General features: G+C 36.9%; 1 protein-coding gene across 1 annotated transcript; it reads right to left on the reverse strand.

The window, feature by feature from the left end:
• Positions 1-636: 636 nt before the first annotated feature.
• Positions 637-18,724, reverse strand: LOC102539096 (complement C5-like). Its single transcript, XM_072960035.1, has 8 exons — positions 18,686-18,724; positions 17,070-17,183; positions 11,754-11,819; positions 9,752-9,943; positions 6,499-6,580; positions 4,453-4,526; positions 2,752-2,872; positions 637-828 (listed from the first exon to the last, which is right to left on the reverse strand). Exons 2-7 carry the CDS (start codon positions 17,146-17,148, stop codon positions 2,790-2,792), a joined length of 576 nt encoding a protein of 191 aa, XP_072816136.1. The 5' UTR covers positions 17,149-17,183; positions 18,686-18,724; the 3' UTR covers positions 637-828; positions 2,752-2,789.
• Between the last annotated feature and the right edge of the window lie 6,232 nt (positions 18,725-24,956).

Here is a 24,956-nt window from a genome sequence, read left to right on the forward strand (position 1 = left end):
TGGTTTAGGCACAGAATTGCCTTTTGGAATTCCCTCAGGGCCCTTGGAACCCCAGCCCCAGGTGCTGTGTGGTGGGATCTAGCTTCAAGTGTGCTTGGAGAGCCCAGCTTTCCTACTTCCTTTTAGGAGTCAAATCTTGGACCCTTGTGAGTGGGAGTGCATCCAGCCATCCATGGCTTGGGGATGAGGGATGTGGTAGAGAGGGATGGGAATGGTGGGGGGTGAGGTGCTAGGATGAGATAGAGATTGTTGGGTTGTCTTTTGGGATTGAGAGAGATAAAAGATGGCTCGATCAGATGGAGAAGCTTGGCAGCTGGGATGAAATATAAAGGGAGTCAGGAGGGGGAAAGTGAGAGAATTGACATTTAGGTGTTCTTGCAGTCATCCATTCAACAAATGTTTACTGAGCACCTAAAATGTACCAGACACTGAGTTAGGGGCTGGGGCAGCAATGGGGAAGTAGATAAGGTACTCAAGGAGATTGGGTCTAGCACTGAAGACAGATCATCAAACAAGCAGTTACACAAAACTGTGATGAGTATTATGATGGGGGAACAAGGCAGGGCCAGTGAAGGAAAATTAGTTTATATTAATTAGAATTAGGTTCTGCTGTATATTACAGACAACCAAAATAACTGTTGCTTAAATGAGATAAACATTTATTTCTTTCACACATTAAAGAAGACCAAGGCTGGAATGGCAGCTCCATGTGTCATCAAAAGCAGGAGCTATTATCGTTTTGTTCCACTATGCTAATTTCCATCTTCAGTGTTACCTTGTGGTCCAAGGTGGCTGCTGGAGCTCCAACCATTGTTTCTGAATTGAGGGCTGCAAAAAAGAGGACAAAAAAGGGATCCGTTTCTCCCTTTTGAAAAGCCTTCCTAGAAGACCCATACAATTTACATTTCCTTGAGAGATTTGGGATTTGGCTGTACACAACTTCAAGAGAAACGGGGCAGAAATGTGGACAGCTAAAATTCAGGTTTTGATAATAAGGAGGAAAGAAATAATTAATGCTGGTTTGCAGTCTCTGAAACAAAGTGTTTTCATCTTTTCCATTTGATAATCATGAATATTGAGGATAGAATGCTTGAAGCATTTTGCTGAATTTTAGCAGAACTACCAAAGATTATTTTTGGAAGTGTAGAGTATTGTGTAGAGTATTCTCTTTTAAAAGAATACAGACTTCTTAGAGAAATTTATTTAAATATTTCACTTTAAGACTTTGACCTTGGGGAAAAAAGTGACAATTTCTGCCCACATGTACTCAACAAATGAGGATTTCAGATAAAGTATTTAGAAGAACATACTTTATGAAACATACTTACATTGTCATCCTGTGCATTTGTCTTTATTTAAAAATTCATTTTTGTTCAAGTTGTTTTCACATCCATAATCTTACTTGGGTTTTTATAACTCTAAACATGGTGTCTAAGATAAATGTTGAATTCAGAGAGATCAAGTGACTTGCTCAGAGCCAAACAGCCAAATGTGAGAGATTCTTGAGCTAGAATCCAAATCATGTATTTATTTGACAGATCTTTAGTGTGTACCAGTTGCTGAGGAAGCAAACGCAGCCACTCTCTCAGGGAGCTTCACTATGTGGACTCAGGAATCAGATTCTGCTACTAGTTACTTGACCTTAAGCAAATTGCTTAATTGCTTTGTCCCGCAGATTCCCTATTTATAAAGGAGGAGCAAGTAAAATACTCCATAGGGTTGTGGTGAGAATTAACAAATTAATTCTCATAAAAAGTTTAGGACAGAATCTGACCTTGAGTAACTCCTCAGTAATTGTTAGATATTGTAAGTGTGAGAGAAAGACATTAAGTAAATAAACATAGTTATGAGTGTGTAATGATAAACTTGAGATAAATGATTGGAAGGAAAGTAACAGTTCTATTAGAGCTTGGGCTTGGGGCCCATAGAAGATTCCTCGAAAAAATGGTTTCAAGTGGAGCCCTGAGAGATAAACTGGTATTAACTATGTGAGCATTCCAGACTGGAGTTTGGGATTTTAATTCCTGAATTCTTGAATTACACATTCATTTTAAACACACTGCTATTCTTAGCACAATTAACTCAAGACCAGTTTGGTGGTCTGGAGCATCTGGAATCAATTTTTTTTTTGTAGTAAAAAGAACATGGGCCTGGGAATCAAAAGACCAAAGTTCTAGTTTTGGCTCTGCCATCAATTGATGATTTTATCTGCCAACCTTCCTGTTTTCACAGAGGAGTAGCCTTCCATTCCTCACCTCTTTATTTTTTGTATTGAGGTGAAACTCACTAATATACAATGAACCATTTCAAAATGAACAATTCAGTGGTATTTCGTACACTGACCATGTTGTGCAACCTCTAACCTTTGTCTGTTCCAAAATATTTTCATCGCTCTAAACTGAAATCTCTCATACATTAAACAGGTACTCCACTCCCACCACTGGCAACCACCAGCCTACTTTGTGTTTCTATGGGTTTACCCAGGGAAGACTTTCTTCATCTTCCATCATTACCAACAAAAATTTGAACTTATCCTCACCAAAGCCTCCATTCAGCTTTCCTGATGATAGATTAGTCATATACAATTTGAGTCTTCTGTGTCTCTCCTCTTGCTCACCCTCTGAAACTTACAGCCTTTCCCACGGGAAGTGCTCAGAGCGCTCCACATTGAAGTGAAGTGAATTGTGTGCAGGGAGTTTTCCATCAGATTTCTCAGCCATTGATTCTACTGCCACACATTTACCTACTTACTCAAGTTCCTGGAGTTTTTGTGTTGGAGACTGTTCCTTTTAATTGACTCTTGTAACGTTGTTTATCGTCAGGAAATCATCTTCTTGCACCTGCAGTCGCAGCACATCAGCCACACACAGACCTGCAAGAGACAGCAGGGCACAGAAGTGTAGTAGGGGCTCCTAGAGAGCTTCATCTTCTCAAAAATTCTTACATTTTCTTTACTTTGTGGAAAAGAAAAACTATGATATTAAGTTTGCTTTTCCCCCTATATTCTCTCTTCTTGAAAGTTCTACTTAGTGGTGCTTATTTCCCTAATCAATGACATTGTAAACTGATTATATTTCAATAAAAAAATAAAAAAAATATTTTGAGAGTCTACCAGGGGCCAGCCCCTATTTTAGCCAGTGCAGATAACAACAGCAAACAAGATGGTCAAAATCTCCCCTCTAGTCAGGGAGATACCCACCTCACCTAGCACTCCCTTAATTATTTTGAAGCAAATCCCAGCATCACATTATTTTAATCTATAAATATTTCAGTTTATACCTCTAAAACAATAATTTCCTTTTTTAAAACCCTACCCTCAAAAACAATGGTAATTTTTTAGTATCATCAAATAATTCAATGTTCAGATTTCCCACAACAGTTCATGAACTTAAAACAACAGCAAAGAAATAACAACAAAACCCCAGAACAAAACAGGAAGTAACTTCCATTAGCCCTAGAGTAACTTCCTTTAAGGCACTATGGTAAAAATATTAATTATATTCCACACCATTTTTTTACACAGTCTGTTCTGGCCTGAATGTTACTTAGTTCATAATGACTGATAAGTAAGGGAATGGCAGCAATGCATCCCATTGATTCACATGCATTTTTTTTCTAGCACTTTAAAATTTTTTGCCACCATGTAATAGCAGCTAAACAGGAAGTACACTCCCCAGCTAAATTCAGTGAACAAATGAGAATTACAGCACTATGACAAAAGTCCATTCACCTTACATTTTTCCTTCTTGGCTCAATTTAGCCATCAGCTACCCTAGATGTGTGTACCTTTTCTTGTCTTCGTAACTCAGCCACCTCAGCCCTGCCTACACACCATCTGTCAAGCTACCTTTGCTTTTCTTTCTTTTTAAAGATAAAGCATCGTGTTTACTCCAATGGTGTTTTAATAATGAATTTGCTTAATATCTTCTTAACTTTATCGAATTTGTTGTTCTTTTGTTGCTGTTGTTAGTGCTCTGGTTACAAAGTTGCATAGGTTTTTCAGCAGTCTTTCCCAAACATATTTTTCAATGTAGTAAAAAGGCCATTAATGATTATGGAACCCATTTAGTGGGTGAAAATATTGAATTGTGAAAAAAATCAAATAAATATTCTTAAAAATAATTTACAAATGGTATTGATTTGCACTGTTACCCATAACTTGGGAGAGAACTCAGTAATGAGACCTGTTTTTATCCCCCACCTCAAACCCCCAGCAAATCAGAAAGGTTTTAGGAAAGCAGGAACTTGAAATCATTTATTCACAACATGATGGCCTATAAAAACATTAAATAAACAAAAATATGTTCAAAGACACAGATATTTCTCTTTATCCTAGGTTATGATGAGAGTCTAAAATATGCTATCATCAAAGTTCTGGGTGAAGTGTCAATAAAATGATAAACGTAACAAACAAGATGTTCCCTAATTCAGTATATCATTCTAGCTGCTTACCTTTATTCGAAATGCCAATACCTTGAATTTCCCAGGTAGTTAGAAAATCAGGTAGTATCAACTCTAGCTGATGCCTGGAAAATAAAATATTTTATAGCTGTCAAACACAGGTGAGCCTTAATTAACTTGGCACCAATTTAACACAGCCTCCTATTAATCAGAGTGTTTATGCTTTTCCCATTGTGGGCTCTTTAGACAAATCACAAAGAAATAAAGTTAAATCAGTGGACACAGGTGTGGATATGGTTAAGAAAAGAACAGAGGATAATAAGGGCCTCTTACATATTCAGAACAACTGCCTGTACATCTATTAGGATGAACCACATGAAATTGCTATTCATGTAGGTCAAGAATGTTTGGATCAGGCAGATACATAAGGTTTGCCATAGATTGAACTGTTGGTGTTCGCCCCCACCCCCAAATTCATATGTTGAACTCTCATCCCCAAAGTGCTGGTATTTGGAAGTGGAGGTCTTTGGGAGGTGATTAGGTCATGAGAGTGGAACCTTCATGAGTGGAATTAGTCCCCTTATAAAAGAGGCTCCAGGAAATTCCCTCATCCCTCTGCCATGAGGGGTTACAGCGAAAGTCAGCCATGTGTGAACCAGAAAGCAGGTTCTCACCAGACACCAAATCTGCTGGTGCCTTGATCCTGGACTTCTTAGATCCTCCAGATCTGTGAGAAATAAATCTGTTGTTCATAAGCAACCAGATTGTGGTATTCTGTTACAGCAGCCCAAATGAACAAAGACATGGTTCAACCTAATATACACTCCCCCCTTTTTTTTTTTTGGTTTTCATTGCCCTACTTTTATATACTAAAAAGGACTGTAATAAATTATTAAATAAAAATTAAATTATATTCAGTGAACCCTACTAAGAAAAGCAAAGTATACAAAAACAGTTGAGACAAAAGGAATTTTCAGAAGACCAAAGCCCATTAGTTTATCTTTTCAGTGGACATTTCGTAAATGTCTATCATGTGCATGGCACAGTCCTAAGACCAAGTACGGGGGTAAATAACAAAGGGCCTGCCTTAAGGAATTCACTCAAGAAGAGGAGAGAAATATGTAAACGAGTTCATTATCACAGAGGGTAATAAGTACTTCAATATAAGCATATACAAACTGTAGTGAGAATGCAGAGAATTAAATTCTTTGGGGGCCACCTTTTGGAGAACCCAGTGTCTGAATTGGGTTGCTAAATGTGAAGTGCAGTTTGTCAGGAGTGAGAGGTTAAGAGGATTTCCAGGAAAGGGCATGAAGACTGCAAAGAGCAAGTATTGTTAGTGCGGAAAGTTACACAACAGGGGATGGCGGCAAGGGCGGCTGGGAGTTGTGCAGGAGCTGTTGGCAAGAGCCCTACATGAGAGCGTCTTAATCTACATAGATTTTGCCTGATAGGCCATGGAGAAGTGGTGTTACGCGGGAAAGCGGCATGATCCGACCTGGATTTTAATATAATCATGTGGGCAGCCATGGTTGGAGAATGAATTGGAGCAGAGACATGGAGGAGGCTGGAGTCAAGGAGAGTAAAGGAGGCTGTTGTGCACCGGACAAGTCATGATAACTGAACAAAAACTGATCGTTTCCCAAGCCTTAAAGATCATCAGTGTTTTACAGTGTGTGTTTATTATATGAGGAAAATACTACCTCCTTTTATTTGTTATATAGATAAATAGCATTGGAAATGCATACTTAAGTGGATGATACATTGTTGAAGTGTTTGTTACAAAGGAGCTGTCTACAAAGATTGAAATAATTATATAGAAGTGCAAAGTCCACATATTGCCCTAAACTACATGCTCCATAAAAGTTCAAGGTAAGTGAATTTTCATTCTTATGCAAAGATCATTAATTCTGCAGTTAATCCTGCAGAGTACCAAGGCAAAAACCAACCCAACGACCAAATGAATTAACGTTGATCAAATGTCAGTGCTATCCTTAATTATCAAAGAAACTCTTTGAAGAATATCAGACCATTTATTTATAATATTTGAGTATTTAAAAAATTTCCTAAGGAAAAGAAAGATAAGTCTTAGAATACCTTTTAGGGACATGATATATTTTCCATAACCAGTTTTCTAAAAAAGTGCTGCTTACAACTTCTATGTTTGTCTTTAATAAACCTAAATCAGAAATATAAAAACACAAGGTAAACATAACATACAGAAGAGTTATATGTTAAATCATGACGGTTAAATTTTAACTTAAAAATCTAAAGAATTTGGTCAAACATTTAATTTCTGTGATATCAAAATAGAAAAATTAAAATTTTTATTTTTACTGAAGTACAGTCAGTTACAATGTGTCAATTTCTGGTGTAAAGCACCATGTCTCAGTCATGCATATACATATATGTATTCATTTTCATATTCTTTTAGAAAAATAAAATTCTTGATTCAAGATGTCTAAAATCTATTAAGTGTAAAAAGCAAGGTGTAGAATGGTAATAGCCCATAGGTATAAAACAAAATATATATAGGTATAGATACATAGATATAAATGTTTGCACAGAGAAAATGTCTGGAAGTATATAAAAATTATAAACAACAGCAATATCTTGGAAAGCAGGTGGGTAGTGGGGTCAGGGATTTTTACCTTATACTTCACACTCTCTTATAGGGAGAAAGCAATAAACTAGAAAACAATTATAGATGTCATCAACAAAACTAAAAGTTCTTTCTTTGAAAAAGCTAACAGAAAACTCTGGTAAGTCTGCTCAAGAAGAAAAAAAGGACACCAATTAACAATATAGGAAAATATTTTTGTAACTTTGGAGTGAGAAAAGGCTTTCTAATCAAGACATCAATCCCAGAAGCTCTAGATAGATTTGGCCACCTAAATATTAAGTATTCCTGATGCTATAAACAAAAATTAAATGACCAATGGTGGGGGAGGAAATACTTGTAACGTATTTATCATATTTCATTTGTGTGTTTGTTGCACATATTTTTAATGTGTGTATGTTATACATATTTGCAACTTTTGTAACAAAGATTGGTTTCCATGATGTATAACAATGCCGTTAAAATGATAAGCAAAACATAGATAAGCCAAAGCAAGACAAAGATATAAAAAGTTAATTCATAGAAGGAATATCACTGGCCAATAAACATATGTAAACATATGGTTTGTTGATTTACGTGGAATCGACTTGCTAAATAAAATGAGATACTGCATATGCATCAATTATAGATGGCAAAAATTATAGATGGATAATATCCCATTTTGGCAAGGGGACTGAGATCCAGGCTTTAAACACAGTTTTGGTGAAAGTGGAAATCAGTACTATCTCTTTAGAAGGCAATTTTTAAGTACATGTCTAATTTGTAGATGTGCCTATTCACTGATTTGGTAATCCTACCTATGACAATGACATCTATCTTACAGAAAAGTATGTTCTTCTTTGCAAGACTTTCTAATCCTGAAAATCTGAGAACAATGTAAATACCCAGTGTAGCTGGTTAAACAGTGCCCCCGAAAAGATATGTCCAAATCCTAGCTCTGGTACCTATGAATGTGGCCTTATTTAGGGATAGGGTCTTTGTAGATGTAATTAAGGTAAGAATCAAGAAATGAGTCCTTCTGGATTAGGGTGAGCCCTAAATCCTTATACGGTATCCTTATTACATGTAAGGTATAAAGCGTTCTTAAAAGAGAAAGAAAAGAAGACATGGAAACACAGGGGAGATGATCACGTGAAGACAGGCAGCGACTGGAGTGATGCATCTATCAGCCAAGAAACACGAAGGAATACCAGGAACTAAGAGAAGTTCAAAGAGCCAAAGAAGTCTTCTTCCACAAAGCCTTTGGAGGAAGTGTGACTGTACTGACACCTTCATTCTGGACTTCTAACCTCCAGAACTGTGAGAGAATACATTTCTGTTTTAATCCACAAGTTTGTGGTAATTTGTTACGAGAGCCCTGCGAAACCAATATACCCATTAATGTGTCAATGGTTAAATAAATCAAAGCATATAAATATTATCAAATACTATATAATCATTAAAAAGAATAAGGCAGCTCTCTTTGTACATATGTGGAAATAAGTCTGTGATATTTTGCTAATCTTTTTTTTTTTTAGTATTTTTAACATTGCAGAAGTATATGTAACATTTATGTAATATGATCCATTTAGAAATCGGTACATAACAGTTAACACTCTGGTGCAGGGGGAGTGTAAGAAAATTAACAGAGGTTTTTAAATACTTACTTTTATACTTTTTATTGATTTTTCCTTTAAATGTTATTGTTTGGGTTTTTTTAAGCCTGTAGGTTGTATTATTTTCACATATTTTTTAAATCATGAAAAAATATATATTATATATGTTCATAAGTTATAGGAGACTTTCCCCACAATTTGTTATAATTCAGATGAAACCAAAGACAATAGGTTGCAAAGTGGTCACTAAAATTAAACAAAATTTTAATAAATTGTACTCATCATTATTTTCCACACAAACCATGTGAAACTGAACTAAGGAAATTTGTTTCTACATATACTTACTGGGATTGTTTCTACTTCCACTATTTCTTATTGGCTATGCTTTGTGGCAAAATCAAGAATAACATTTTGCATATGTATCACTTATATGTAGAATCTAAAAAAAATGCAAATGAACTTATTTACAAAACAGAAACAGACTCACAGACATAGAATACAGACTTATTTACCAGGGGAGGAAGGGTATGGGAAGGGATAAACTTGGAGTTTGAGATTTGCAGATACTAACTACTACATACCAAATAGACAAAAAAATAAGTTTATACTATATAGCACAGGGAACTATATTCAATATCTTGTAGTAACTTATAATGAAAAATAATATGAAAATGAATATATGTATGTATATGTATGACTGAAACATTACACTGTACACCAGAAACTGATACAACATTGTAAACTGACTATACTTCAATTAAAAAAAGATAACATTTTGATTCTTCAAAATGTTTATGCAAGATTTTAAGTATCATGCGTGGCCAGTAACGTATGCACAAAATGAGTATCACAGAATCATTTAGTCAAATATCTTCATATTACAAATTAGCTCTTTGAGGATAAAAAATACTGACCTGCAACTGCTATGCCGTGAGCTAGTGGCAAAGCTGTGACTAGTGGTGTCCAAACTAGTGTTACTACCACTGCTTGCTCTGCTTTTTAGAGTGGAACTTCCAGAGTTTATACTTCACCTTTTTACATTAAACCAAGTCTAGAAGTACTTCTTCCCAGGACAGTACAAACTGCCTGGTACCCTCTACTGCACTGCACATGGAGTAGGAGTTTTCACGTGTACCTCGCCTTCTCATGTTTACAAGGATGTAAGTCTCCATCCGCAGCTTAGTTGCCAGGTTGCAACACTGAGTGAAAGCTCTGGCACATTTTGGGTGGATGGTAATTCGCGCAGCTCTCTCCTCGCAGGTCTTTTCCCCTCGATAGGCTCCGTGGTAACAGCACTTCCGGATCAGGCTGTGTTTGAATGTGGATGCTGAGATGATAATACAACTGCTCTTAGCCAAGTACAGATTCAAAGTCTAAGGGCTGAACTTAGAGTCTCTGGTCCAACTTCCTCCTGGTGCCCCTGCCCCACCCCATCTAGTACCAGTGGTCAACCAGCCCCTGCTGGAACAGCTCCTGGAATGGAAAACTGCTTTTACTGGTACTTTTGTGTACTCATGGCATTAATCCTCTTGTGAAGAAAAAGCTACATGATCACCAGTTCCTTGAACACTTGAAGATAGTCATCACGTCCACCTCAGTCTTACCCTTTCAAAAATATCACTGGGGCTTTTAAAATTAGACCATGTTTTCATGGGCTATGATTGGTTACAAAACCCTCAAACAGTCATTCTCCACTTGGAAATGGCCAAGACAGTCAAACCTGAGTGGGTGAATAAAAGAGCAAGCGCTTTCATTTAGGTTGTCCTCCTGTTTTCTCGAAAACCACTGAATGGGACTTCAGAATTGATCATGTCCTTCTCTGTCATTCAGAGATGAGGAAACAGTGGTGCAGAGAAAAGAGACTTGACTAATTGGGTACAGCTGCTAAGGGGTGGAGCCAGGGCTGAAGACAAGAGGCAGAACTGTGAAGTGAAAAGGCCACCAGACCACAGAACAGAAGCTCTGGCCACCTCTCCTAGTCATAGCTCAGTTTTCAAAAACTCACTTTGCCATTGTTAAATGGTTATTTTTCTGTCTGGCCCACGTTAGAGTGTGACATTGGTGAGAAGGGGCTTTAAGAAGAACAAAGCTTTCTGAATGACTGTTATTCAGTCTCTCTTGAGCTAAGCGCTTTACCTGCATGTCCTCATTTAATTCTCCTAACTCTGCAAGGCAGAGAGAAATTGTCTCCATTTTGCAGAAGGAAAAACTGAAGCTTGGGGAGATTAAGTAACTTAGCTAAGATCACATAGCTATTAACAGTAAGCCAAGACCCAAATCTAGTCTCTGATTGTAAAGACATAGTTCTTTATGTAATGTCTTCTAAAGATGCTGTCCTGGCAAGCACCTGCTGAAATGGGGGAAAACTTTGTTGTTGTTGTTAGTATTATTATTATTATTACACAGTATCTGTAACTCTCCCAATCATTAACATTATTAATAATGTACCTGAAATTTAAGAGCCATCTTTCAAATAATCTGGACTGGTCTTGAATATTAATACACCAAGGAAAAGTGTCAAGTAAAGCATAGTGGTCACCAGTGCAGTGGGATCTACTATCAGTCTGATCTGGGTTTGAGTTCTGGCTGTGCCACACACTACCCCATGATGTTGGGCATGTTAATTATGATTAATTTCTCTGTGCCTTGATGTCTTCATCTGGAAAATGGGAGGAATAAGAGTAACTATTCCATGTGATTGGGATGAGTTTTCAAACAGAAAATTTCATTATAAGGCTTAAAAGTACCAGCACATAGTAAGTGCACAAGTAATGTTAGCTATTATTATTTCATCCTAAAGTTCATAAGACCTAGCTTTGTGAAAATTTAATGGAAGCCATGCATTTAACTGCTGTGCCAGCTACTCTGATGGAGAGTAAAATCTGTGAGACAATTAAAAACTGGCTCTAACCATAGAGAATGGCTATGATGGTAATTATTTCCTTTAGGTCAAGACTATGCTAAATAAATAGGCGTGAATTTACCCAGTTTGATTTACCCCCAGGGAAAGTAAAAGCTGGAAGTGCCCACAGAACTTTTTCACTTGCTCTATAGCAATTAGCTAGAATGAAAAAAATGTAGCAGATCCTGGGTTATTCCATCATAACTTCTGAAAACAACATGAAACTTTGGATTACCTAGGTTTTCAATTTGCTCTTCCAAATTTCTTCTTGATCTGAGAATTTTCTTAAACAATCCATCTGCTAAAAAATGCAAAGAGAACATCCCTCAGAATAAATGCTTCCACCAAATTGTTTAAATTATCAATTTAGATGACTGGACGGAGCACATTTTCTCCAAAATAGTGTTCAAGTTTCCACAACAATTCTGATCTACACAGTCCTTCAGTACAGGGATGTACATGAGTAGAATCAGCATATTTCTTGGTAGTAGTGTCATTATTTGCTCTTTGCAAAAGCATTATCTCAAAAAGCTCAAATATGTTAAGACAAAAAGCAATAACATTTTTAAGGTGGTTTTTTCATCTCTTTAAAACATGTTTAGTGAGTGCCTCCATTCTTCCAGTTGGAACATAAAGATCAGGAAAACCCAGGCCCTATCCTCAAGGGATATTTCCAAATTCTAAAGACATGAAATCGGGGTTTATTCCATTGATGTTACAATGCCATACTGAGTACATGGGGACTGGTAAGGGGTTTAATTGTGCCCCTCCACAAATTCATGTATTAAAGCCCTAATTCCTAGTACCTCAGAATGTGACTATTCTTGGTGAGAGGTCTTTTAAAGAGGTAATTAAGGTTAAATTAGGCCACTGGGTGGGCTCTAATCCAATATGACTGACGTCTTTATAAGAAGAGATTAGAACACAGACATACACAGAGGAACGACTGTGTGAAGACACAGGGACAAAGTGGCCATCTGTGAGCCAAGGAGAGAGGCCTTAGAAGAACCAGCTCTGCTGGAACTTTAACACTGGACTTCCAGACCCCAAAACCACGAGGGAAGGACTTCTGTGGTTTAAACCACCCAGCCCGTAGTACTCTGTTATGGCAGCCCTAGTAAACTAACACAAGGGGAGGAGTCAGTTCTCCAAGGCCAGCTTGGGAGTGGGCACTGGGGGAGAAGGTGAAGTTTGAGCTTTTAATGGAAAATTCAAGGAAAAAGTCACGCCAGGTGGAGGTGTGACAGAACAAGGGCTCCTCTCAGGTGCTCCAAGGAGACAAGGGAGGTTTGAGGACAGGGTCTTTAAAGGGAGAGAGAAAGACCACAAAGAAGATCTTGGGGCAGCTTAATTCCAACTATTTAGACTCTATTCCTGTAGAGGTAGTTCAAAGCTGGTGAACGGTTTTATGTAGAGTACTGACAGACTTATCAGAATTATATTTGTGTAAGTGAAGGGATAGAAAAACATATTCTGTGCAAAAGTAACCAAAAGAGAGCACAGGTGGCTATACTTATATCAGATAAAATAGACTTTAAGTCAAAACTGTTCCAAGAGACAAAAAAAGAGATTATATAATGATAAAAGGGTCAATCCACCAGGAACATATAACAATTATAAATATATATGTACCTAACATCAGAGTACCTAAATATATAAAACAAACACTGACAGAACTGAAGGGAGAAATAGACAGCAGTACAATAATAGTAGGAGACTTCAATATCCCATTTTCAATAATGAATAGAACATTCAGATGGAAAATCTATAAGGAAAGAAAGGACCTGAACAACATTATAGACCAAATGGACCCAACAGATATATGCAGAACATTCCACCCACCAGCAGCAGAACCCACACATTCTTCTCAAAGGCACACAGATCTTTCCCCAGGATAGATCACATATTAGGTCACAAAAAAAAAAGTCTTAACAAATTTAGGAAGATTGAAATCATACGAAGTATCTTTTCTGACAACAGTGGAATGAAATGAGGAATCAACAGCAGAAGGAAAACTGGAAATTCATGAATATGTGGTAACTAAACAACATGCTCTTGAACAACCACTGGATCAAAGAAGAAGTCAGAAAGGAAATTAGAAAATACCTCAAGACAAATGAAAACAAAAATACAACATGCTCAAACTAATGGGATGTAGCAAAAATAGTACTAAGAGGGAAGTTCATAGTGATAAGTGCCTAATTTAAAAAAGAAGAAAGGTCTCAAATAACCAACCTAATTTTACATCTCAAGGAATGAGAAAAATAAGAACAAACTAAGCCCGAAGTTAGATGAAAGAGGGAAATAACAAAGATTAGAGCAGAAATAGATGAAATAGGGAAAAAAAAAACAATGAAACTGAGTTTTTTTGAAAAGATATACAAAATTGAAAAACCCTTAGCTAGACAAAGAAAAAAAAAGAGAGAAGACTCAAATAAGTAAAATCAGAAATGAAAGAGGAGACATTACAACTGATGCCACAGAAATAAAAAAGATCATAAGAGACTACTATGAACAATTACATGTCAACAAGCTGGATAACATGGAAGAAATTAAATGAATAAATTCCTAAAAACATACAACTCACCAAGATTAAATTATGAAGAAACAGAGAGTATAAACAGATTTATAACTAGTATGGAGTTTGAATAAATAATCAAAATATCCCAACAAAGAAAAGCCCAGGACCAGATAGCTTCATTGGTGAATTCTGCCAAACATTTAGAAAAGAACTGATGCCAATCCATCTCCTCCAAAAACATTTCCAAAAGACTTAATAGGAGGGACACTTCCAAACTCATTTTATAAAGCAACCATTACCCTGGTACCAAAGCCAGACAAAAACATCACAAGAAAATAAAACTACAGGCCAGTATCCCTGATGAATAGAGGTGCAAAAATCCTCAACAAAATAATAGCAAGTAGAGGCCAACAACACATGGAAAATATCATACACCATGACCCAAATAAGATTTATCCCTAGGATGTAAGGATGATTCAACATATGAAAATCAATTAATGTGATACATCACATTAGCTAAAAAAAAAAAAAGGATAAAAAACTACATGATTATCTCAATAGAGGCAGGAAAAGCATCTGACAAAATTCAACACCCTTTCATGATAAAACCCCCCAATAAACTAGAAATAGAAGAAAAGAACTTCAACATAATAAAGGCCATATGTGAAAAGCACACAACTAACATCATACTCACTGTTGAAAAACTGAAAAGTTTTCCCTCTAAGATCAGGAACAAGACAAGAATGCCCACTATCACCACTTCTACTAAACATACCACTGGCAGTTCTAGCCGCAGCAATCAGGCAAGAGAAAGAAATAAAAGACACTCAAATCTGAAAAAAGAGTAAAAATTGTCCCAGTTTGCAGACAAAATGATCATATATATAGGAAAAAAATTCCTCCATAAAAATCTGTTACAACTAATAAATAAATTCAGTAAAGCTGCAGGATTGAAAGAAAAACCAACAAGGAAAATTCGTTGCATTTCTATATAGTAACAATGAACTATTCAAAAAGGATATTAGGAAAGCAATCCCATTTACAGTGGCATAAAAAATACTTAAGAATAAACTTAAGTAAGGAGGTGAAAGTCTTGCATGCTGAAAGATACAAACACTGATGAAAGAAATTAAAGATGATACAAACAAATGGAAAGACATCCTGTGTTCATGGACTGGAAGACTTAATACTGTTGAAATATTTGTACTATCCAAAATGATCTACACATTCATGAAATCTCTACCAAAATCCCAATGATTTTTTTTAACAGAAATAGAAAAAGCAATTCCACAATTCATTTGGAAACACAAAAGACCACAAATAGCCAAATCAATCTTGAGGAAGAAGAATAAAGTTGGAGGTGTCACACTTCCTGACTTCAAACTATATTTCAAAGCTACAGCAATCAAACAATAAGGTACTGACATAAAGACAGACATGTAGACTAATGGAACAGAACAGAGAGCCCAGAAATAAATCCACGCATAAAGGATCTAGTAGGATCTTCAACAACGATGCCAAGAATACACAATAGGGAAAGGATATTCTCTTTAACTAATAGTGTTTGGAAAACAGTATATCCACATACAAAAGAATGAAGTTGGATTCTTATTGTATACATACACAAAAATCAGCTTAAAATGTATTAAACACTTCAATGTAAGACTTGAGACTCTAAAACTCCTAGAAGAAAACATAGGGGAAAAGCTTTATGACATTGGTCTTATCAGTGATCTCATGGATGTGATATCAAAAGCAAAAAATAAACAAGTGGAATTGCATCAAACTAAAAAGCACAGCAAAGGAAGCAGTCAACAGAGTGAATAGAAGACTTACAGAATGGAAGAAAATACTTACAAACTATATATCTGATAAGAGATTAATCTCCAAAATACATAAGAAATCCCTACAACTCAATAGCATAAAAACTAATAACCCAATTAAAATGTGAATTAAGGACTTGACTATACATTTCTCCACAGAAGATATGCAAATGGCCAATATATCTATGAAAAAATACTCAAGTGTCACTAATCATAAAGAAAACGCAAATCAAAGCCATAATGAGATCACACCTGTCAAAATGGCTATTATCAAAGAAACAAAAGACAGTAAGTGTTGAAGAGGATGTGGAAAAAAAGGAACATTTGCACACTATTGGTGGGAATGCAAAATTCTGCAGCCACTAGAAAAACAACATTGAAATTTCTCAAAAAATTAAAAACAGAACTACCATATAACTCAGTAGTCACACTTCTGGGTAATTATCCACAAAAAAAAAAAAATGGAAATCAGAGTCTCAGAGAGATATTAGCAATTTATGTTCACTGCAGCACTATTCACAACAGCCAAGATGTGGAAGCTACCTAAATAACCATTAACAGATGAATGAATATAGAAAATGTATATATACACACACACATACATACACATAAACACATTCACATATAGTATTCCATTGTGTGTGTATGTATATATATACATTTTCCATATTATATATATACTATACATATACACACACAGAATGAAATACTACTCACCTTAAAAGAGAATGAAATTTTGCAACGTGCAACAACATGGATGAAACTTGGAAGATTTATGCTAGGTGAAATAAGCCAGACGCAGAAAGACAAATAGTGTGATTCCACTTATATGAGGTAACTAAACAATCAAATTCATAGAATCAAAGAGTGAAATGGTAGGTGACAGGTGCTAGGAGAGGGGAAAATAGGGAGTTACTAACCAATGAGCATAATGTTTCAGTTAAGCAAGATGCATAAGTGCAAGAGATTTGCTGTAAAACATTTTGACTATAGTCAGCAATAACATATTATACACTTAATAATTTGTTAATAGGGCATATCTCATGTTAAGTGTTTTTACCACAATAAAAAAATTTAATTTTAATTAAAAAGAATCACACAGTGAGAGCAGTGAGGATTTTGAGGGAGACTGAGTGTGGATCCAGGAAAAGCAGTGTATTTTCTTAACAAGAATATTCAGGTTAGTTGGTTGAAAACAATTAATTACCATCCTGTTGGGAGTCATCTGCATTTGCATTGGTGAGGACAGTGAGTCCTGCTAAGTAGAATACTTCAGCATTATTCATGCCATCACTTGCTCCACAGTCTTGGTTACTTTTATCTAAAGATTGAAGTACCTGTTCAGAAAGAAAATCATTCCATGCCAAAACAACATTCAGTGGCTGTAATGGTGAATAACTGACTTGTGGATATTGTTAGTTGCAAATCATTCACTTATTAAACAGTAAAATCTAATTCTCCAGTTTTCCCAAACCTTTCTTCATTTCCCTAGTTTTCACCTCATGAGTCTACAAATATATGCTATTCAAAAATTCACCCAAGAGCTAAGCAAGCCTAAAGCATGTAACATTCATATGGAAGTTCTAAAACAATTTACACTCTCATGTCTTGAAGCTTTGTACATCAAATTAGCTAATAAAATATCCTTTGAGTGGTTGAATGAGTGGACGAATAGGTAAATGAAATACTCACTACCCCTCAGGGTCCTTTACCAGCTCTAGTTCCTAAATTCTGAGTCAGATGAGATCTCATGTTTTACTGTTCCACCCAAGATAGAGGAGAGCACAGAAATGGTAAGGAAGATCAGTTTCTGTTGAGGAGGGTTGGCTCCTCATCAAAGCAAGTGACCGCGACCCATATGACCCATTAAAGTGATTATGGGTTATTGGTGGGTGGGAGGCAGGCACTTTGCTGGGGAAGGAGCAGGAAAGGGGAGACAGGTATTCATGATTTCTGCAGTTTTCATGGGTAGCCACATAGTTCCCCTGTTTTCTGCTTCCCTCTCCATCACCTTTCCAATGGATTTAATATACTCAGCTCACCAGAACCCTAGTATTTTCAATCATATCCCTTCTCTGGAGGAGCAAGAAGTTTAAATTTAATTTCAGACATTAACTTAAAAGGCACCCTCTCTCAAAGTCAGTAAGGTTATTGCTTATTCCAGCAAATGGCTTAGTAAACAACATGGTGTCATCAGTCACTGAAAGGAAGATAGTCTGGAATTGGTTGCACTTGAAAGTTTGTTTCTAAGTGTGTTTTAATTTATTCCCAGAGAAAACTACATTTTAGCATTTCACTGAGGATATTCCTCAATTAAGTGTGTTTGCATAATACAAAATAATTGAAGAGTAATTTAACTGGATAATTATCTTTTATATACTTAAAAGGCTAACTAAAAGGGGTAACTCAGAATAACAAGTTCACTTGATTCTACTCTTGCTGGGATTTCACACAAGGCAGAATGTCTAAGTCACCCAATATCTTAGTTTTCCTCATTGATAATATGGGAACTCCATTAGTAAGGGCTTAATGCATTTTACATATCTTTATTATTGCTATGTATCTCATAGGATTATTGGGAATATACAATAAGATAATAGATTTAAGGATCTTACAAAAATACTCAGCATATTAGTAAGCATTCAATAAATGTCAGCTGTTATTATTATCCTTAAATCTAGCCGAGAAGATAGTGGTGTAATCGTGTCTTTTTCCTTTATCCTTCTCCCATGACTGACCCACAGAACCCTGAGAGAACTGTAATGGCCTTTTGGCTGCAACACCTGCCAATCATCAGTAACCACAGCATTCACCCTACTTAACTTTTTCCATGGGATTTTTGCTTCTCTCTTGGATGCCATATACAGCACGGCCCACTGATGACAATGCTACCCACGATTCTGACTGAGTTTCCATAAGAAGAGATATAGCTTCGCCTGGAGAGTGCACATCTTTATTTGGAGACAGATGGATCTAAAATTAGTTGAAAAAGCAAGTGTCTTAGTGTGAGATAAAACAGGCCTTCAAGAGGAACTCGGGCTGGGGAGAGTACTTATCGCTCACCTGGAGCTGGTTGCCACACTTTTCTTCAATATTTAGGCAGACTGAGTCAGACACTAATTCTGCTGTCTGCTCTCCTGTGACGATATAATAGACCAGGAGATGGGCTCTAGGAACCATGTGCTGAGTCACAGAAAGGTTTAAATGTTGGTAAGGTGAACCTGGGAGTTTCTTCTCTTTGCCGAAGTGTACAATTCTGCCCTTAGACAAAATCTAAAAATATACAGCAACAAATATGCATCAGAGTGACTCTAACGCTGGGCTAGTAATTAGGAAGGTGAAAAAGATAAAGGGGATTAATATTCATCAAGAATATACCATGTTCCACTATTTGTTTTATACATTCTCTCCATATACTGCCTTGTTTTATGTTATTCGTATGTCTGAGATCTTTATGCTACTGTGATCTAACAAAATTTTAGAAGCAACTAATCATGTTCAATGTAAAAAGGGGGTTTAGATTTTGTTGGATATTGCATTAAATTTTAAATATTGGTGGGGGAAAAAAGAATCTACTATGTATTAGGCACTTATACATGAAGACATTCAATCCTCACTGTGTTGTATTGTGGTTTTATTAATCCCATTTAGTAGTTATAGAAGTTCAAGCCATAGATGCAAACTGTCCCATTAGTTTAAAAGGTGCCTTTCTCAGAATCAATAAGGTTATTGCTTATTCCAACCAAGGGCTTAGTAAACAAGATGTTATCAGTCACTGAAGGAAAGATAATTTGGATTGTTTGCATTCAGATGTTTGCTTCTAAACATGGTTTTATCAAGAAAGTGAACCCTGATCTTGTTGACTCAAAGCTCATACCTCTTCCAATATATCATGCTGCCATCATTGCCAGTTTGTATTTTAAACAGCTACGAACAATGCCTAGAATCACTATATCCATTCTTGAGCACAGGACTTAAATTCTTACTTTTGTAGATAAGGTATATTAAAGAATATTGGCAAGGCCTAGCAGTCCAGTGCTTGGTAAAACTCTGGGCACAAAACATTGCTGTGGTCCCTGACCAGTCTGGAATGGAGGCTCTGATCATACCTTTGGCATTGTGCCACAGAGAGAATATCTGTCTAGGAGTCAGAAGATCTTGAATGAAATTCTAAACCCACTACTAACTACTTGTGAATGTGCAGGTCACTGGACGTCTCCAAGTCTGTTCCACTGTCTGCTGAGCTCAAAGAGGTGTTCTGAGGCTCTGTTTAGCGGATATTTGTGAATGTGCTTTATAGACTATATGAAGTTTTATGTAAGTTCATTCATTCATTCACTAAGTATCCATTGGTTACTGCTTTGTGTCAGTTAAGGAATCATTAAAAGGATTATTTACATAAGAAAAGAAAATGCTGCAAGTAGGGGACTAGATGCAAGTAAGATATTATTGAACTTACCAAGTAATTGTAGTGTGTAATCTTGTCAACATATGGACTTTTAGGGGTAACAGTTATGCTCAGATATTCTCCCACAAGCAAACTCTTGTAGCTGTCTGTCCAGCTAAGAGAAAGGAAGCTTTGGCTTCGTGATGAGTAGGCCACTGCTTGATAGTCATTGCTGGCCTGATATTCTTCTGGGAGGTCTGGGTCATCAGTTCTGACCTAAAGAAGATATTGTAAAAAAAATGTAACACACTGATGCTTAACTGCATTACTGATGATAATGACGATGGTAGTGGTGGTGGTGGTGGTGGTGGTAACTGTTAGCACTTCTTCAGCATTCACTTAGTGCCAGGTCTGGTTCTAAGTGCTTGACATGTATGAATATATTCATATACCTTATATACATCTTCAGGCTTTACAACATCTTATGAAAAGGCAAATTAGCATTCCACTGCCTTAATAGCAAAGTGAGCTATGTTATCCAGTAACTACAGAAAGGCAACTGATTAAAAAATAATGAAATTAACTATGAAAATCTAGGCTATTGTAGAAGAATCTAGTGAGGTCAAATAGAGAAAAGATCCGAGATCTAGTGTTGGCCTTCTTTCTTAAATGAAATGCCAACTTACTGACTCATTTCCTTCTGCCATAGGCTGGCAGGAACCAGGAATTTGAAAAGAGGGAAAATGTGGAGAGGAATCTGGCAATTCTTAGAAGTTAATAGAGATGTTGGGTGTGAATGGAAATAGTGGTGAATAATTTCACTACTTCTCAGGAAAAGGACAGGTGCTGATGCTAAAGTACAGGGTCATGGGGAACTCACAAATATATGAGTCTTGCTGTACCAGTTCTCGAACAAGGGCCAGAACCATCTATGCTTTCCTTGAAGCTGAAGAGTTAGATGTTATTTGCTGGTGAAGGTAATATGACAACAAACGAACAAAAGAACAAAGAAAATATGCTATTAGAGAAAAGGGAGGCTATGGCATTTGGCCCTTGTTAGGTTTGGGAAGAGATATATGCATTTAGCCAATTAATATTTTCTGTTCCCTAGTATGTGTCAGGAACTATGCTAATTGCTGGGGACACAAAGGTGAACAAGATAGACACAGCTCTTGTCCTCAGGAGACTTGAAATCTATAAGGGGTACTTCCCCCGATTAGCAGAGGGTAGTTAGAGAAGGCTCCTTGGAGGAATGTGACTTAAAAGCTGACCTCCAAATAAGTAAGAGTCAGGGAATAAAGAACTGGGGAAGGAGAGTCTGAGGTGGGTTAGAAGGCCTATGGCAACAGAGAGCAGGGCATTAGGGAGCTGCAAACTGTCCAGTGCAGCTAGTTTGAGACATGATGGAAAGAGTGGTGAGCAATGAATTCAGAAAGGGGAGCCAAGGACACGGTCAACTGAGATCAGGTTTGTATCTGAAAAAAATCATTCCATCCCCTTTGCACAGCAAGGAGGGTGCTTAGGAGGAGAGTGAGGAACTGGGTAGCTGTGGAGCCATTCACTGAAACGGTACCAGGAGGAGGTTTAGGTTTGAGGTTGGCAGGTGGCCTTAGTTTTGGACAAAGCAATGTTTATGCTTCTTTGAACGAGCAGGAAAAAGATACAGAGACAGCAGTGTCTATAAGGATCTTGAGTGTTTAGGATGAGTCTTCAGCATAAGTTATGGGAACAGATGGAATCAGAGAATATATGTCAAATAAAAAGGTGTCATGTAAGAAGAGAGGAACTTCTGAGTAGAATCCTGAGGATCACCCTCACTTAGAGAGCAAGCTAGAAATTAATACTCCAAAATGGAGACTATAAAGAGGAGAACAAAGAAGAAAAATAAAAAGCAAGGAAATAGGGGCCATAACAGATTGTTTACAGAAAAAGACAATGGTCAACCGTGTGAACTGTCTAGAGAAGGCAAGAAAGTTAAGGACTAAAAAATATCCAATGGTCTTGACAAGCAGCTCAAGTGAGAGTAGTCCCAATGGAGCGGGAAGGGCAGAAGCCAGATCTTAGTAGTTTGAGAAGATGAGGGAGGAGGAGAAAGAGAATGCAGGCTATTCTTTAGAAGAGTTAGTATGTGAATTGAGGGAGAAATGATAAAAGCTGGAAATAATGGGTAAGAGAAGATACTGTTTGTGTGCTTATATTTCATTGATAATTCTTGTTCTAAATTTTTCAGATCTGAATAGCGCTGTTTAGCATAAGAAGAAAAAATTATTTCCTAAATACAAAATTGTCAGACTCATATTCTTTATGTGATGTCCAATACGTTAAATTCTATTTCTTTAGCCTACAAGTCAAGAGCTTTAGAGAAATTCACTAGACTTATGCATAAAATCTCCCCCATCTTTCCTGTGTACTTGCTACCACACAGAATGAGGTGCTATTAGAAAATGCAACAAATGAGAATTTGGCTCACGTGAAACTCCAGTGTTGTCACATCAGGGGGAATGTTAACCACAAATGAAGCTACTCCATCACTATAATTTGTTGTACTTTTTCTTGGATCCAGATCTCTCTTCTCCTGAGTTTTATCAATTGTTTTTGCTGTCAAGGTTACTGCAATCCCTCCAACGAAATGGGCAGAGGCATCCCTCACCTGCACCTATTGGACCAAATTCATTTCAATAGTTAATGTTGATTCTTTTACAATTGGGAAACCCTAAAATAAGTCCCTCCTTCAGTCCCAAGCAAAAACTGGGTGGGACTTAATTCCGTAGTCAAACATGGTTCTCTTCTTAAGGTATTTTAACCATTCCAGGCACACATGACACGAATTACATACAATTCAATGTATAGTTATTACATGTTTAATAAGAACAGGGCACTGTGCTGTGTTCTTGTACATAAGTCATGGATTGGGTGAAATGATCACCAGGTTTGGATCTAGACTGCTGCTTTTCATCACAGCCTTGGTGATTGCTTTGTCTTATCTGTCACCCCCTCACTCTATACTCCATCTAAGTGTCTCCATTGAAGGTCACATAGGAGCAAGACCTATCAGATCTTTTTCTATGTCCTTTCACAGACTAGAAACGCACCATATTAGATTTTCTAATCATCTGACCTTGATTGAATATGGAATCCCAGGCTTCAGGAAAAGAGAAGTAGGAACCAAATCCAGTGTGTAAGGAGACCGGATGTATTTGACATCAATTGCTTTGGTTTCTTGGAAGAATCTACCTAATGGGATAACAGGTATCAATTTGAGAGTACATTAAACTGCACAGAAGCCCACTTTCTCCTTCTGTATTTCTTTATTTGGACAAGGACAAGTCATTCATCCATTCTTTGGTCATTTCACATGCAATTATTAATCTAAGTCTGGATGATTGCTATGGTTACCCTGAAAGAGCCTGGCCATTCCATGAACCAGTAAAGCGCATTTTGCAGGAGGTTGGTGAGACACCCATTCATCAGTTTCAACTATAGTGTCTTGCTCCAGACCATTTGTCGTATCACTTTCCTTCACATCCCCCCCCCCAAATAATGGAGCAGACCGTCATGCCCTCAACGAGTCAATAATCTTGTGAGAGGAGACACTTGTGAAATAGGTGGGATTTCACAAGGCAGCATTTAAACAAATACCAGGTAGTGTGGTAGAATAAATGTGTTAAATATTTAATAACATGTAAGCAAACACTCAACTGACTCAGGGCTGCTCTCATAATGTGAGTAATTTTACCACATCATTTGTTTGTTGCAGGTAAAATTTTTTGGTACCAGCATTACCTTTTCTTTTTGATAACATAAAAGGCTATCCTTTGCATACAGGAGTAGGGGGTCATCACTACAGAAAGATGTCTTTCATGAGTATTTCCTCTGCACAAAGCTGGTGGACAGTACTTGGTGGAGCATATCTGGCAACCGTACTTGCCCAACATTGCATCAATAACAAGTTGTACATTTCTATGCAAACTTTGAAATAGGAAAGAGCTGTGAAAAACGAATTTATAGATTAGTTTGGAACTCACCTGTACTTTCTTGTACTTTCACAAAAATATTAAGATACTTTTTATCTAAATCTTCTAGACTTTGATAGGACAGTTTTTTAATTGCCTCTGAAGTATTAAAATTGATTTGTGCAACTCCATTGATCAGCTATTTTTGAAAGGGGAACAAAAAAGATAGAAACTGTAGTATTAGAGAAGAATTCACTGAGAGAGAATAAAGTCTGCTTTCATCAGCCTGCAAAATCTTCACTTGATAATGACACTAGTTATAGCTACTACATGCGTAAGCTTAAAGCATAAACTTAATTCTATGAGGTGTTATTTTTTTTACTGATTAATATTTAGGTCATTTCTTTTAAGTCTGAAGCCTCAGACCATGGAGAAATAATCCTGGGTAGGACTGAAAATCTCTGATTCATAATCATGTCTCATCCTGCTCAGAAACTGAGGCTATAATTTGGGTACCACTATTTATCTGACAGAACCTTATCTCAAGTCCAGGATACCACATCCATAAAAACTTCCTTTAGCAGCAGGTTTTGCAAACTCAAGCCTTTATTTGAAGACAAATATCACTGTAACTTTTCTGCTTTTGTCAGTGGAACTTCCCGAAGTCCAAAGTATTATTGGCCTTGCTTTGTTCTATTTAGTTCCATGAACTCTTGGGGCTGAAAGCCCATTTTCAGTCTCTATACTCTGGTGA

This window comes from Vicugna pacos, chromosome 4 (assembly GCF_048564905.1).
Source record: "Vicugna pacos chromosome 4, VicPac4, whole genome shotgun sequence".
Taxonomy (NCBI): Eukaryota; Metazoa; Chordata; class Mammalia; order Artiodactyla; family Camelidae; genus Vicugna; species Vicugna pacos.

Excerpts from the sequence above, each read along its gene's own strand:
- LOC102539096 (XM_072960035.1), bottom strand. The coding sequence starts at position 17,148 with ATGAATAATGCTGAAGTATTCTACTTAGCAGGACTCACTGTCCTCACC. Across the intron at positions 11,820-17,069 it reads AGATGACTCCCAACAGGATG|CAGATGGATTGTTTAAGAAA; the intron begins GTAATTAATTGT and ends TGCATTTTTTAG. Across the intron at positions 2,873-4,452 it reads TATTGGCATTTCGAATAAAG|GTCTGTGTGTGGCTGATGTG; the intron begins GTAAGCAGCTAG and ends TGTCTCTTGCAG.